The sequence below is a fragment of the Vipera berus genome, assembly GCF_964194415.1.
Source record: "Vipera berus genome assembly, chromosome: 3".
In the NCBI taxonomy this organism is placed as follows: Eukaryota; Metazoa; Chordata; class Lepidosauria; order Squamata; family Viperidae; genus Vipera; species Vipera berus.
In genome coordinates this window covers 54197262-54213368 of record NC_138204.1, presented here as the reverse complement: position 1 = coordinate 54213368, position 16107 = coordinate 54197262, and the positions used below count along the sequence as shown (strand labels likewise).

The following is a 16107-nucleotide window of genomic DNA, read 5'->3' as shown; positions in this document are numbered from 1 at the left end:
ACAGGGAAACTGTACACACACACCCCCAAAAAGCCTGATATTGCTGCCTTCTTTTCATATCCTTGTAAACTGTGTAATTCAGGGATGTTCAGGGATAATACAGATGTAAATTGCAATACTTAATCCAAGTGAACACAATGCTGATTTTTCCCATTTTATTTCTCAACACCAGTTATAAAAGAAATCCTGTTTAGGGTTATCTTTTTTAAGTTTGGCCAATGGTAATTGGTGGTGTAAATTCCTAGAAATTTACTACTAAATTGTTTCTCTCAATTGGATTGAAAATAAGCGAGAGTGTAATTACAGAATCAAAGCAGAAGTGGCACCATGATTGCTATAATTAGGAAGCCAAATTTGCCTAGTGAAGTGGCTCTCGAAACCTAAGCCTGTGGCTGAGGAAGAGGAGGAAAAGGAGAAAATACGTACGATAAGAAAATAAGGAAGCAGAAAGAGAGGCTTTTTCTCAGGCAAAATGCTTTGCACTTGGCATACAGATTCCATGCACTCTTTAAATGTAAAAAAAAAAGACAAATTATGCCTTGGCTAAAGTTAAGTTTTCAAGGAAGGAAAACATGGGAAAATAAGGGATCTCCAAAATATATTAAAGCCATACATAAAATATATATGTATATATATATGTATATATATGTGTGTGTGTATACACATACACACACATATATATATAGTCTAAATAGTTAACATTTGAAACATATATATATATATATATATATATATATATATATATATATATATATATATATATATATATATATATATATATATATATATATATATATATATATATATAATAAAAGAGCAAAAGGTATTTTCTATTCCCACAGAATTAAAGAAAATATTTGGAGATTTTAAGTAGTCGCATCCAAAATGCTGGTATGCTTAAACACAATGAAAGAAAATGGCACAAGGATTAGTCTTTTCACACACTGGTAAAGTCTTACTCTACAAAATATATCACCTTTTGTGCAGTATTCCCTCGTCTCAAGAGATAAGGGTAGAGCTATCTGCCATTCTCCATGAACTGACACCTCTGTCAATTTAATCTATTTAAATGGATTCTCTGAAGAAAGGGACAAAGGATTCTCCAAACAGCTCTCCCACACTAGCATAGATATTACCCTAAAGAAGCACAAACCAGTTCCCTTTCCTTCCCTTCCAGATTTAGAGGACTGGACATTGTCTTTCGCTCTTGTACCAAAATGTACCAAATTGAAGCAGACTGTGGAATCTGTCTCTTCCACAGGAATGCCTTCAAAATTCTAGCCATAGGAACAATGATTCTGCAGGCCTTCTCATGATACACTACACACAGTAACAACATGCAGAACAGTAAGAACAGCTCAGATAATTCTCACTCTAACCAATTCCACCCCACTAAAATGCTTACAAGTTCCACTCCAGTTCATTGGATATAGATCTCATCTTCACATAGAAAAAAGGCCCAATTCCAAATATCTGCAGGATTAATGAATGATAAAGAGTTATGAAAGAACGTCCCCAAACCTGAGTGGGTGAGAAAGAATGGTAATGTATATAATATAGTCAGTGTAAATTCTAGCTTTGAAGTCAACTCATTCCCTTTACCCAGTAATCATTCCTGCATTAACTGGCATACTGTGTTCTTGTGTGGGACAATAAGTCTCGCCTGACTTGTAGAGATAAGTTCCTTTAAGTCAGGACTGCACAAACTGGCCTGCCAGAGAACTGCTCTCTGAGCCAAGAAAAAAACCTGATAATTTTAGTTCTGCCCATTCCCCCAAATGGTCATTACAATTTGGTAATAATTTTAATTAGCTCTTAGGTAAAAGGTAAAGTTTCCCCCGCACACGCGTGCTAGTCGTTTCCGACTCTAGGGGCCGGTGCTCATCTCCGTTTCAAAGCCGAAGAGCCAGCGCTTGTCCGAGGACGTCTCCGTGGTCACGTGGCCAGCATGACTAGACGCCAAAGGCGCACGGAACGCTGTTACCTTCCCACCGGAGTGGTCCCTATTTTTCTACTTGCATTTTTACGTGCTTTCGAACTGCTAGGTGGGCAGAAGCTGGGATGAGTAACAGGCGCTCACTCTGTTACGCGGCACTCGGGATTCGACCCGCCAAACTGCCTATCTTCTGATCGACAAGCTCAGCGTCCTAACCCACTGAGCCACCGCATCCCAATTAGCTCTTAAGCTACCTGCAAAGTCAGGGCTTCAGATTGTGAATCTCTGGATAAGTTAAGGAAAGATTGCAGTTAGTGGGACTAGATAAATTTTTACCATAAGAGTTTTTTTCTTTTGTCTGACAGACCAGCATTCTCAGGCCAAAATTACATCCTGAATTCCAATTATAATAAGATAAACTTATTTGTGTGTCAAAAAGTCATCACTACCAAGAATCTGAAGAAATAAAGAACATGTATGAAATGTGAACCATTTGAAGTGGCCTTTTCTGAATTTTATCCAGATTATCACATCTGGCTTTTTATAGAAAGCTACCAATACATCTTGCTCAGTAAAACTGACTCACTTCCAACATGAAGTGTTTGTCCTTATAGTTATGAAGAGAACCCTTGTTTCAAGTAAAAACAAAACTTTGGGTGCAAATGTAATACAGGTTGTTAAAACACATTTTCTAAACAATGTAAGTCATCCAGAGAGACTTCTGTACTATTAGAACAACTATCCTTGTGAGTATTAATCCACCATTTCAGGTAAGAGATTCCCTCAAAATGTATTGTGATTTATTAAGCATATTCAGCTTTTAACAGAAAGATGGAAAAGAAAAAAATAAATTGAAATGCACAATTCCTTCTTTACTTGGATGAAAAACCTCTTTCAAAATTATCAACAGTTATGATCTACTGAGGTTAATGCAGAGATCCCACAACCACTTCTGGTTTGGTACCATATCAATCAGATTTCTCAAAACCTCAAAACAGATTATCTCCCACTTCACCCCACTCTATTAGTTATCAAGGCTACAACTTGCTTATTTTCCAATTGGCCCCATTAACTATGAGGATTAGTCAACAATAAATAAGTACTGAAAAATGAAACAGACAAAAACAACCCCTAAGTTCAAGACTGAAAGAATTTAAAGTATTATCTGCTTGAGTATCATCAAGAATTTAAACTATCATCATCATCACAAATGAGACAAAACTACTTTTTACAGTTTAACCAAATACATTAGAATATCAAAGAACTGTTCCGTTTCCCAAACTTTCTGTAGCAAAATGTTTGAACCAAGCACAATTGAAACTGTATTAAAATATGCATTTAACTTCCATCTATTTACATTACACACTGGAAAAATAAACAATCCCTCACCCCAACTCTACCTACCTGTAAAAAAATGTAATTAGGCGAAAATCAGGCGAAGTCAACAGCATGAACTGTCAAGATGGAACAACCTACCAAATGTTCATTTCACTTCCTAACTTCATGAAACCAATGGCCATCAAGGCAACGCAAGAAATGACACAGATCTCTTTCTGGCAAAACCTGTAGGATTTTAGGCATAAATGAAGACACCATGGGGGAATATTACCCCAGAGGCAGAGAAAGAAGAATGTGTAGAAGCTAGATTACTAACTGGCAAGAAACATAGGGAAATCAATTTTAGCCCACCTCAGATGCATAGCAAACTATTGCCTTCTACAACTAAGCAGGGAAGAATATCCTATTTCATGCTAACAGACTACATGGCAGGTCCATCCTTCTTACGATGACTTAGGAAAGAGATAAGAGCTCTGGCTCTACCAAGCACATTTATTTGCCATCTCAACTGGAGAACTGCCAGAGACAAGCATGACCTTTACGAGTAGCAGCTCTTTGCAAATGCAGATACAAGAAAATGGTTATCACCACATTTATACTTTTCATCAGATGGCTATGGAAGGATTTCCTATTGATGTTCTGAAGATTTCAGTGCGGCAGCAAAAAGGCGTAACATTTGAAATAACAATGCCTACATTAATTTGTTCCTCTATTCGAGGGTTATACCCACTTGATCCAGCCCACAGCTTTCATTGTGTAGAAAAATCCAGGCAATATTAATAAGCCTATAATATAAGCAAGCACTGATCATAAGAGGTATTTTGCTGTTTTAATGTTTGTTGCTTTTTTCATGTAATTGTATATCACCATTATACTATTCAGAATGTTGAGGTAAGCAAAAGGATACTTTCTTCATTGAAAAAAAGTTAGAAATCTCCAGCTACTGTTATAGCACAACCCTTACATTAGCTTCCTGCCTGATTTTGTTTGAAGTATCCTAAATATTTGCTAAACTTAATTCTTACTCTTAAATAGATAAAATATCCTTTGGTTCCTATTATTCTTTCTACGACATTCTACAATTTCAATCACACCTCAGTAAACCATACAGGAAAGTTTGGGTATATGTAAACCAGGATAACTGGAAAGCACCTCTGGTTTTGTAGTAGCCTTTTAATGCAACTCCAGTCCTAAACATATTTATTTGGAAGTCATATTAATTTTGTTGGGCCTTATTTCCAAGTAAATCATTTTAGGATTGCAATCCAAGCTCATTACCAGGTTACAAAACAATCTAGAAAACCAACATGCCATACAGAGCAGTATTTTGCTTGTTCCTGTTCATAAATATAACCACACTCACAAATGTAACTAAATCCAACTGAAGCTGTCGCTGCTTAGTCTATTAGCACGGGAAATATTATCTCCTAGGAAACAGGTGTCATCTACCCAAATTAACACCTTCTTTGAGTAATGCCTTTTCTTCCATCTGATTCCCAATATATCTAGCAGGGACTCAGAACCTGCACCATATAATACAGCAATGAAAATAACACACCTACTTCTCTTTGCTAGAATTAGATTGAAGTGGAGCATCCACAAAGGGCAGAGCTGTCTGGCTCTTCAGGATTAGGTTGAGGAAACTGAGAATGAACATATCATGCGTAGCCAAACTGAGGAAGGCATCGGCATCTGCACCCGTGCTGAAAACTCATTTGAAAATATTTCAGATTTCAGACAATTACAACAGGAAAAAAGATGTTTAGGAAACATAAAAGCAATATTTTTTCTTTCTCTCTCAAAACCGAACAAAATAGATATTAATATTCAGTAGTATTTATCAATCTTAGTAACGCTGAGTGTGACTCATCTAAAGTTTGATTCAATCTGAGGCACACGTTGGGAAAACATCCATGTTCAAAATAGTTTTTTTTTGCTTTTCCTGCTTTTTCCCCCTTCTTTCAAAACTGAGATAAACCTGGAATAGTGCTTACACACTATAGACTTTCACACCCAACTTTGTCCCAGAAGCTGAGAATTTTGTGGCACTACTATATACACATCTTATTTCCAGTTTCTATTCCTGTTAATCAGACTTGTATCCTTATGCACTAGATAGCTTTCTTCTCTTCCCATTTGCACAACTAGGAATTCACTTTTTCCTCTTTAGAAACTAGTAAGAAAATCATGTTACTTTGCCATTCTGGGACAAGGATAGTGGACATATCTAAAAAAGCTGCCATTTTAATTTTGGAACAGAATAGTTGGCCATGACTAGTGAACCACAGTATTGGCACTGATACTGATATTTTGCCACAAGAGGCCCAGATCAAGCTGTGCTGTTACTCTATACTTATTTAGCAATCAATAACCAAAGCAGCCCCAAAGATGTAGGAAAGCCATTGTCGGTTACATGCTGCCACCTGGAGGAAAAAGGAAAAAACTGCTGGTTATAAGTCACAAAACAATTTTATCTCCTCTATGCCTGGTCGACTGAAGATCAGGAACATTATCTTTGGGCACACGTATTATTAGCTCTGTGTCGTGAAAGGTTTTCCTTAAATAAATCATCATTGCAATAACTCCTCCCAGCAGATCGGTCTAGAAAAAACTTCCCTTTCTAGCCACAAGTCATAATTCATTTGGAAATCTTCAGGCAGTTCCACCCGCTGGCCCAACACACTTTGCAAACAGTTGTCAACAGGTAGAAAATCAGGGTTGCTATGTGCCCGGTCATAGCGTCGAGAGTTGAAGCGTTCTATACTGGCCCGCAGAGCACACTCTTCAGCTTGGAAGTCCCACGGACGTGCATCCAGATCTGTGGAGGTCATGAGGCAGACAATCAATGAATGCGGTTCACTGAAAACAGCTACGCTGCCACTTTAGAAATGTTCAGCTAGCTCAAGGGTAGGCTGACTCAGGAATTCTGGGAGTTGAAGTCCATGAGTCATAAAAGAGCCGAGGTTGCCTACCCCTGAGCTAGCTCATCAAGAAAACTCAGGCATTCAATGAATAAGAGTGTCACAAATCACATAAAACTCAAATTGTCCCTAAACAGCTCAGCTGTGATGCAGCAGTGGGTTACAAGCCTGTCAAAGGTGGCTTATGTGAGTGATCGAAGAGGAAAAGTCCAGAAAAACTGGAATGAAAGCTCCTGCAATTATTCCTTTCTTCTTCTGGATCTTCAACTGAAAAAAGACCAGGAATAAGCACACTAACTTTCAAACACCAATGTAACTGAAAAAGATTGACATGAGTACTGTAGGATTTCTCTCAAAATAATTTGTAAAAGACAGGTTTTCTCAGAGCTGAATCTTTTCATTCCGTACAGGTAGTCCTTGACTTATGAACAAAATTAAGCACCGAATTTCCATTGCTAAGCAAGACAGTTAAGGCAGCTGCACCCCATTTTATGACCTTTTTGCCAGTTAAGTGAATAACTGCAGTTGCTAAGTGAATTCGACCTCCCCACCCCACTGACTTTGTCAGAAGTCAGCTGGGAAGGTTACATATGATGATCATATGACCATGGGACAGTGCATCTGTCATAAATACATGCCAGTTGCCAAACGCCCATATTTTGATCATGTGACTATGGGAATGCTGCAATTGTCTAAGTGTGAAAACGAGTCATAAGTCACTTTTTTCAATGCCACTGTAACTTTGTATGGTCGCTAAATGAATGGTTTTAAGTTGAAGACTATGAGTATTGTGGAATGATAAATTACAACTTTAATCATGTTCATTTTTTTACAGTGTGTACTATGTGGCTCCCTGTAATTAAATACTACTCTATGGGGAAGAGGTATATCTATCGCCAATATGCTGCATAGTGAAAATAGAGCTCTCCCAGAATATGATCCTTTAGAATAGCACTTTGTCCCAGTTCCTCTACTAGTTAACCTAGTTGTAGTGGTCTATGTTTCTGAATTTGAAGCTCCAGCTTTTTGTCCATTTCCATGAAGAATTACATTTAAGAAGCGTTAGATACTTTCAGTCCTGCAAACCAGTCAACAGCATCAACAGTATTTACAACACAGACTCATAGCCTAAATACATGTAGCTCTCGACTTACAACCATTTAACAAGAGTTCACAGTTACAACAACCTCAGAAAAAGCGGCTTATGACCTGTATTTGCACTTATGACCATTGCATCACTCCCACAATGATGTGATCACAATTTGGTGCGTGGCAATTGCTTTGCATTTATGACTGGTTGCAGCTTCCTGTGATCACCTTTGCAACTTTTGCCAATTTTTGGCAAAAATGTCCATTAGGGAAGCTGGATTCACTTAATGACATGATTCATTTAATGACCATGTGATTTGCTTAACCACTGTAGTGACTGCTTAATGACCGCCGTAAAAATTGTTGTAAAATTGGGTCTAACTCAATTTATGATGGTAATAATTTTAGATGGAAATTCCAGTCCCAACTGTGGTTATAAATTGATCATTACCTATAAAGAGGTTCTTTCATTACAGTTTCTTGCTCATCACAACTAAATATTATTGATAGAAGAGTTCCAAAATGCTATCATACAGACTCCCAATATTATTTATTTAAAAGACTTCCAACACTAAAGATACTCAAGAAATGTTACTACTAGGGATAAAATGCACATTTCCTTATTTATGACATCTCATATGTAGCATGCCACCATTTTTCAATAATAATTGCTGCTGCAAGAAGATCACACAGACCGACTACAAACAATGGCATGACAAAGTAGCAACTGTAGTGCAATGGGATATCTTCAAGCAACAACTGGTGAGACCACTAGACAATAGACAAAGTAATAGCAAATGAAAATGCTAAAGTGCTCTGGGACTTAAAAATTCAAACAGACAAGCACCTGCCACATAACACCTCAGATTTAACAGTTGTTAATAAAGACAAAAAAAGTCTGGTTAATGAACATGGAAGTATCTAGAGAGAGCAGAATTGAAAAGAAAGAACTGGAGAAAATGGCAAAATACAAAATACAAAAAATACAAAACCCTGCAAAATACAAGTAAAATAACAGTGGCAAAAGAAAGCAAAGATAGTACCAATAATTGAATGCAATCCCAAAACATCTGTAGCACCACTAGAACACCATAGGGATTAATAAAAATTACTTGACATGACTTGCAATACCATCAAATGATAATATTTATCTATCCCAGGTCCTTGGGAAAGACTTGATAGGTGGGTAAATGTGCCAAATCCAAACTAAACATCTGGCTCCCTGGCAACCAACTGTAATATGACCTACATGGGCTTTTAAATTTTGCTCTTCACAACTAACTTAACTGCAAAATTGATTTTCATTAATAGCACCTCACCCAAAGCTGTGATGATCTGAACATAAAGTTATTGACAAAGCTATACTTTGTCTTAGCAAGCTATGACCATTCAGAAAACAATATATCATTACACCTCATTTAGAAGAGAAGTCTTCTAAAGGAGGGACATGGACTGCTACCAACAAATCAGCATTCCTAAAAGGTTTACAGTGAGGCTGGGAGGGTAGAGGAAATGAGAGGAGACCGAAACAAGATATATACCATTGCCATAAGCCCAGTCATCATTCAGCCTATGTCGCACTTTTTGGTAGATTGCAGACATAGTTTTCATGTTGCTTTTCCTCCACTGACGTCCCAGGTACTTTGTCTGCACTTTGAGAAGTTTCAATACATAGAGTTGCATCATGGCTTGCTTCACTTTCAGGGCTCTCTTTAGAATGGGAGCAGACTTGAAAACTACCAGCATCTGGAAAGTTAAAGTAGCAGATCAGTTACCTAAGGTTACATTGTTGCCTCTGTGTCCAGAACATCACACACATAAAATCTGTATAGTGATATATAAACATATGGAAATATTCCAGCTCACCATGGTTCTAGAGTGTTTCCACTTGGTTAACTTATTTAGTATCCTAAGAAGATTAATGCAAGAAAACAGGTTTCGCCAGCAAAACTGATTATTGTCTCCAGCTTCCTGTAAGGGAAAGCAAAAATCAGTAGTATTACCAAAACAGAAGACTTAGCAAGAGCCAGCAATGGTAATGGTATTTCTGTCCCTGATTTTGGCATGTGACTATTGAAGTAAAATTATAGGCAGTTTTGCTTACCAAACTTTCTGCAGTCAATTCTGGTAGTTCATGTACCACACAATATGGATAATCCAAAACAGAAATGCTGAAACATAAGAATGCCGGAGTGAATTGATCCAATGCTTGCAGAATCAGAACATATCAACCGGTGTGCAACAAAGTAAAGAAAAATATCAATTTTATGGTTAAAGAACATTAGTATAAGACGTTCTACTGATATTAAATTGGCTTTGTACATGGTAATATCTGCTAGAATACTCTGCAGTTCTTATTGGAAAGCAGAAATAATTCCTTCTGTACAGGATTGGGAAAGTAGGCATCATTCATAACTTCTGGACAATTATGAAGAGTATTTGTGGAGATTAATAATGTTAATTTCCATTTCTCTCTCAATCATAGTTCATCTCTAAGCTATTTACTACTGACATTTCTTCAGGAGGTCTTTCTCAATGGCATATTTTTTATTTATTTATTTTATTTATTTGCCACCCATCTTTCCACAGGAGTCTCTACTCTATGTTCCTACCTGAAAGCAAAAACCTGGTGGATGACCTATTATTTTAAGGGCTATATATTTAGTACCATGCACATACTCCTTTTAAATATGCAGTGCTCATCATTCCCACCTACCTATTCTTTGCTGTGATGTATGACATAATGTTCTGATTGAAGAATTTCAATATAAGTGGAATGCAGTTGGCAAACACTAGATGTTGAGCCATGTATTCAAACTAGCGAAGAAAAATAGTACAGAGTATGTTAGGGAAACAAATCCTTCCACTACCTCATCCCATTTCCAGTGATACTAGTTCACACCAGTACATACTTACTTGATATACATGATTCAGTTTAAAATGCTTGAGCAGCAGCAGCAGAACAGCAGAAATAGCTTTTACAATTATCTCTTTATGCCTATTCACATCAACGCCCAGCTTCATACTTTGTAACACAGTTGTTCTGGAAACCAGAGCAGCAGGATTAACTATGTTAAATGTAATTGTACTTATTAAATGTAATAGAACATATATCATAGGCAGACTTTGTTAAATGTAATAGTACATATATCATAGGCAGACTTTATTTTAAATTATGGTTCAGCTATTATTTGTTTCTAGGTACTGCAAAGCCTTTTTTTTGACAATAGGTTAAATGAAAAACCAGTCTATGATTCTACCAGCCCAATGCATTTCACAATAGAAATCTGCTATATACCTTACCACTTTCCGAACATAGTTGGTCAGATTGTAAGACAATACCAGAACTCCCATTCAAGGAAGGAACACTTGGTGTCTCTATTTTTAGCTTCAAACATGCTTCCTCTTTAACTCAGCTTTTAGTTTTATTTAATATGTTCACTTCCGTCCTTTGAATCTTTCTAAAATCTGGTTCTTTTTTTTTGGATAGCAATGTAATACTACTAACTATAGTATTACTATGTAATGCTGACTAACTTGGCAAGCCATTTTGAACTTACACATGAAATGACACCAAAATTCTAATTCAGTAAAACTCTAAATCAGAAATAATCACATGGCTATCTGTTTGGGATCTTCTATGTTCATCCATTATATGCACTGCATGCTTCTGGCTTTGGACTAAGACTTACGGCATCTCCTCTGGCAAAACATCAGCAAGGATGTTGATGGAATCAGTTTTGGCTTTGGAGGTGGGTGCTGCAGCAAGCAGAATCTTCAGCAAGGCAATCTAAAAATCATAGTTAAATGTTGTAGCAAAGACTTTCTGAAGTATACATGGGTTAAGAAGGGAGTTCCTAGATACCAATGATGGCAGGAAATTAATCAGAAGCTTCAGAAAATATAAAAAGAAAAGTATCACAAAGATATGTTTTCTCAAGACAGGAATCTATACAACGCTAAAGGAAGGAGCTAATTTCTGCCACATGAAAATGATGGGGAGAGAGTGCAACGTAATTAAGAAACAGAGATAGAAACTCTTTAAAAGAGAATATGCATCCAGACTTCAACTCACCATGTACTGAGGCAGGCTAGGAAGAAGACCCTGGTATAAGATTTCAGCTGGAACTTGCTCAACCTCCTCTTCTCCCTGTTAACACAAGCAGATGATTACAACATGCTGTTCCCTCGTAATTCAAAGTCAACCAGCATATTTTGAACATTTCATTTTATATCAGAACAAAGGCAAAAGCATCACTTTACCCCAAAAGTGTTCTCCAAGGCAGACAACAACAGAGCAGCATCTTAGCAATAGCACTTAGACTTATATACCGCTTCACAGTGTTTTACAGCCCTCTCTTAAGTATTTTACAGAGTCAGACCCCCAACAATCTGGGTTCTCATTTTACTGACCTTGGAAGGAAGAAAGACTGAATCAACTTTGAGCCGGTGAGGATCGAATTGCTAGCAGTCAGCAGAATTAGCCTGCAACACTGCATTCTAATCACTGTGCCACCACGGCTCTTATCTTGCATGAATGCAAGGGGGAGGAGGAATAAATGATAAAACACATAAAAAATGATAAAACACATAAAAAATGAAGGGCCTAGGTCACAGAAAGCATCTGCAGACAAAAGAGTCAATGACAAGTCCAATTCTACAACAGATATATTTTCTTCCCCATCATTCTTTTTTTCCCCCCCATACAGATGCCTTTCTTCAATACTAGGCATTCTTCCCAGGACACTTACCCCTGACAAGGGAGAACGCAGATATTCCTCTTCCATTTGAATTTGAATTTCTGCAATAGATGTATACTTGTGCTACAAAGTAACAAGACACAGGAAATTTACTTCACAAGCCTGAATTGACTGAACTGCCAAACATTGTCTCAGAAAGCAGCAACAGCAGCATATGAGATAAAACTGAAAATCGGTTCTCTGTGAGATGTTGCCTAAAGCTCAAAATGAAAAACATGGGCAATGGGAAACTCACCAATTTTAAAGTTTTGATGCTCTCATGAATTGGTCTTGGCAATCCCACTACGGTATTGGTGTCGCTAAAGAGAAAAAGAAAATTTGAAAAAAATCAGCTGATAATGTAAAAAAAAAGGTTATTTTGGTAACTTTGCAAATAGGAGTCTTAAAATCAATGGCTCTGCAGAAAGACATGCGTTCAATCCAGTACATTGTGTAAGAAAAAAAAACATTCTGATACATTTCAGACCTAAATAAAATGGAAAGAAACTATAAAGGGGCTACACAAACACACACACAATCATATTTTATTAATGTATTTAAACCTCTCTTAACAGAATTATGAGAGCCAGTTGGACGCACCTGTTAAAAACACAAGCCTAGAAACCAGGAGACTATGGGATCTAGTCCCGCTTTAGGCACAAGGCTAGGTGCACAACTGTGGGCCAGTCACACTCTTCCAGCCCCAGTAAAAACAATTAGTTTAATGGCCAATATACAAATGAAGCTGCTTTAACTCACCTCCCCAAGGTATAGCCAATAAATTTGCTTCGACTAGATTCCAGAAACATCTCAATATCTTTTTCCCTACAGAAAAGAAACCAAATCAACATTCAGTCAAACTTTAGAGCAGGGGTCCCCAACCCCCAGTCCCAGGACTGGCACCGGTCCATGCAAACAAGCGAAGCCCCATCTGCGGAATGCAGGCAGTATACGAAACCATGCCCCCTCTGGCCTGGGGAAAAACCTCTCTATGTGGAACCGGTCCCTGGTGCCCAAAAGGTTGGGGACTGCTGCTTTAGAGACTTGTCTGAGCAGGAATCCATTGTGGGGGACTAGCCACTGCTGGCTTTAGACATGATATTTCCAACTCTGAGGACCCAGATTGTTGGGGGCAATTAAGCTGACTTTGTAATAATGCCACTGGGGTGTGTGTGAAAGCCCTAATAAGCAGGCATATACATAGAATGAAGGCTACTGCTAAGCTTGTAAGCCGCCCTGAGTCTTCGGAGAAGGGCGGGATATAAATGGAATTAAAATAAAATAAAAATAAAAAACTCTATATCCAAGAGCAATTGTACATAACACATATATCCTTCTTACTATAATTACCCATCCCTTTAATGTAACAGACACAGCATATACCCGCAATAGCTCTGTTGTTTACAGTACTTTCAAGTATCTTTATACAGCCTTTGGTGCCATTTCTTTTCTTGACTGAAGATTGTGATTGAGAGATCCTATATACAGTAGCAATCTTTCATACTCCTAAAATCTATAAAATTGCTGGTATGTTTTGTTTGCCATGTAGCTGTGCATCTAGATCAGCGTTTCCCAACCTTAGGAACTTGAAGATGCGTGGACTTCAACTCCCAGAATTCCCCATAGCTGGCTGGGGAATTCTGGGAGTTGAAGTCCACGCATCTTCAAGTTCCTAAGGTTGGGAAACGCTGATCTAGATTATGCTAATCAAGTCCTCTGGGAGTACAATAAGAAATGAATAAAGTACTGCACAATTCAAGCATCCCCCAAATCACCGACTACAAAGACTGGAACTGTAACACACAGCTTATTCTCATCATCTAAAGCACCGGAAGCTGATCCTTTAAACTTAAAAAGGTTTTTCTTCACTTCAACGATCCTGGCTAGGCACTGACCTGACTTTGGGTGCCCAAGGCAAACCTTTTGGACATGTTAGTCGGTCAGTTGGAGGGTGCTGCACAGGAGGAGGCATCACTTCATCTCTTTCAAGAGGAAATGTCTCCCCCTCAAGACTATTGTCTTCATCGTTCTCCTCTTCATCTTCTCGGGAATCATCAGCTTTGTAAGGATCCCGCTCATTGAACGCATCTAGATTATCCTGTTTAATAAGAGCCTGGAAGAAGAAACATTCAATGAGAGGCTGGTTAGCTTACCTTCTGTGCCTCGACGCTATTTGTTTCTACTGCTGAACTCCCTGGTTCTTTTTAAATATAATTTTATTAAGAATTATAATTACAACAATAAAAATTAATATAAACTAAATTAGAGAAGAAGAGATAGAAAGAATAAAAAGTGCAGGAAAAAAGGAAAAAAAAATAAAGAAATACATAAAGAAGTGACTTCCGTCCTTCATCACAAGTGTAAATAAATTTAATAACTCTTCATCTCCTGTAAGGTTAAACAGATATTTATCCCATATCAAGTCCCTTATCTATAATCCATAAAACATCAAATTTTCAATCCCAGTGTCAGCAAAAAACCCATATAAAAGATTGTCAAGACATTTTTTTTAAAAAAAGTCTTATTTTTAACCTTGATCAAATAAACCAACTTTATATTCCTTTCTTTTACTCTAACAGTCTTAATCTTTAATTCAATCAAATACTGTTGTAGGACTTGGTTTCTTTTCAAGTCTTCTTTATCCCATTTCCAAATTCTTTTCTTGGTCTGTCATTTGTAATTCCACATTCTGTACTTTTTGTAGTTTGCTAAGATAAAATTTGTTCTACATCTGTCATATCTCATCTTTTGTAATGTAAGCAGACATTATTACTGACAGTGTGGATAACTGTAGTTACTAATCTCTGGCTCCATTCTTCAAAAATCTCCTTTAATGCTTTTGATGTTATGTTTTGTATCATTTTGTAAGTCCCATTATTAATTGACATAAGCCTTGTGTGTGTGTTTCCTACTTCAATTTTTAATCCCCTCTAATATCCAGTTTCTAAAATCATCACTATGTTTTGTGATGACATGCAATTGCCAAGAGAGCCAAATAAGTCAGTTTCCCTTAAGTAGCTGTTTATTTTTTATATTTAATTCTAAAATCTTATAGTAAAAATCAATATTCCAAATTTGTATGGACTCTCAGTCCATGTATAACTTTCTTAATTTGATTAAAAAAATATTTAGTTTTTTGCTATTTATTTCAAATTCTCTCAGTTCTTAAGTTTGTAATTAATATTTCTTTTATTCAGAGTGGAAGATACAACTCACATGATGAAGACTTCAATCCTGTTATTCTGAAGAACTCTAACAGCTTTAAGATAGTTAACAGATAATTTCAGAGATTATCTATTAAGATAGTCAGATTTCAGTGTTGTCTAAAAGGTTCTACTGCAGCTATGAGAAAGATGACTGATCCTGACATCTCTAGGCACAAAACCACTATCCTGTGGTCTCCTCATGAGAATCTGGAGCATAAGTGGATGATCTCCCATCCTCTCCTTATCCAGAGGGAGCTTCTTGGTCTTTGCTGTGGTTGGTGGCTCTACAAAAGCTTGCCAGACCTCCCCCAGAAGTCTTTCAGTTCACCATACCTCCCCCAGAAGTTACTAAATCCTACAGTTCTAAAATTCACCTTGTGTTCCCGTCGACCCCGTTTCTGCTGCTGCTCAATCAGATCTGAAGCCGATGCTGGAGGTGATGCAGCTCTCATGTTGCGGATCACTTTTATGCTATCCTCAGGAAGTGGGGGAAGACCCAGCATCTCTCGTTTCTCTGCTTTCATATCCTGAAGCTCCTCAAATCCTCCAAGGGTACACTATAAAGGATAGTAAACATACTGAACTTGTGATCTTGTAATTTACTCCTCAGATGCCAGTCAGCTAGTGAAGTGTCAACACCTGTGTATTTTTTGTGTAATTCTAAAATACTTTTATGACGTGTACTCTTGTTCAGTTATGTATTGTAGTAATTCACTTAAAAATTAATTTGTCCCCAGTGTTCTGGTTTTCTAGACAATTTTAGAAATAACTATGTGTTCTTAAATATGAAGACATTAAAAAATTGAAATAATGGAATGGCTGATCTTTTCAGAATTGGTTCCAGAACAACCAACTTCTCTGTCTAAAGAGCTGTAGCT

The 16107-nt window shown here is 37.3% G+C and overlaps 1 protein-coding gene across 2 annotated transcripts in view; it reads right to left on the bottom strand.

Moving 5' to 3' along the window:
* Nucleotides 1-2178: 2178 nt before the first annotated feature.
* STRIP1 (striatin interacting protein 1) overlaps nucleotides 2179-16107 on the bottom strand; it is a 28437-nt gene continuing 14508 nt past the window's right edge. For both annotated transcript variants that reach the window (XM_081325653.1, XM_081325654.1), the window contains exons 9-21: nucleotides 15604-15786; nucleotides 13919-14136; nucleotides 12783-12848; nucleotides 12280-12343; nucleotides 12036-12107; nucleotides 11360-11434; nucleotides 10977-11074; nucleotides 10201-10327; nucleotides 10001-10101; nucleotides 9389-9455; nucleotides 9151-9255; nucleotides 8826-9030; nucleotides 2179-6092 (exon numbers count right to left, since the gene is read on the bottom strand). In XM_081325653.1, coding sequence (XP_081181779.1) covers nucleotides 5845-6092; nucleotides 8826-9030; nucleotides 9151-9255; nucleotides 9389-9455; nucleotides 10001-10101; nucleotides 10201-10327; nucleotides 10977-11074; nucleotides 11360-11434; nucleotides 12036-12107; nucleotides 12280-12343; nucleotides 12783-12848; nucleotides 13919-14136; nucleotides 15604-15786 — 1629 coding nt within the window. In that variant the 3' untranslated portion in view covers nucleotides 2179-5844. The remainder of the gene's footprint in view (nucleotides 6093-8825; nucleotides 9031-9150; nucleotides 9256-9388; nucleotides 9456-10000; nucleotides 10102-10200; nucleotides 10328-10976; nucleotides 11075-11359; nucleotides 11435-12035; nucleotides 12108-12279; nucleotides 12344-12782; nucleotides 12849-13918; nucleotides 14137-15603; nucleotides 15787-16107) is intronic.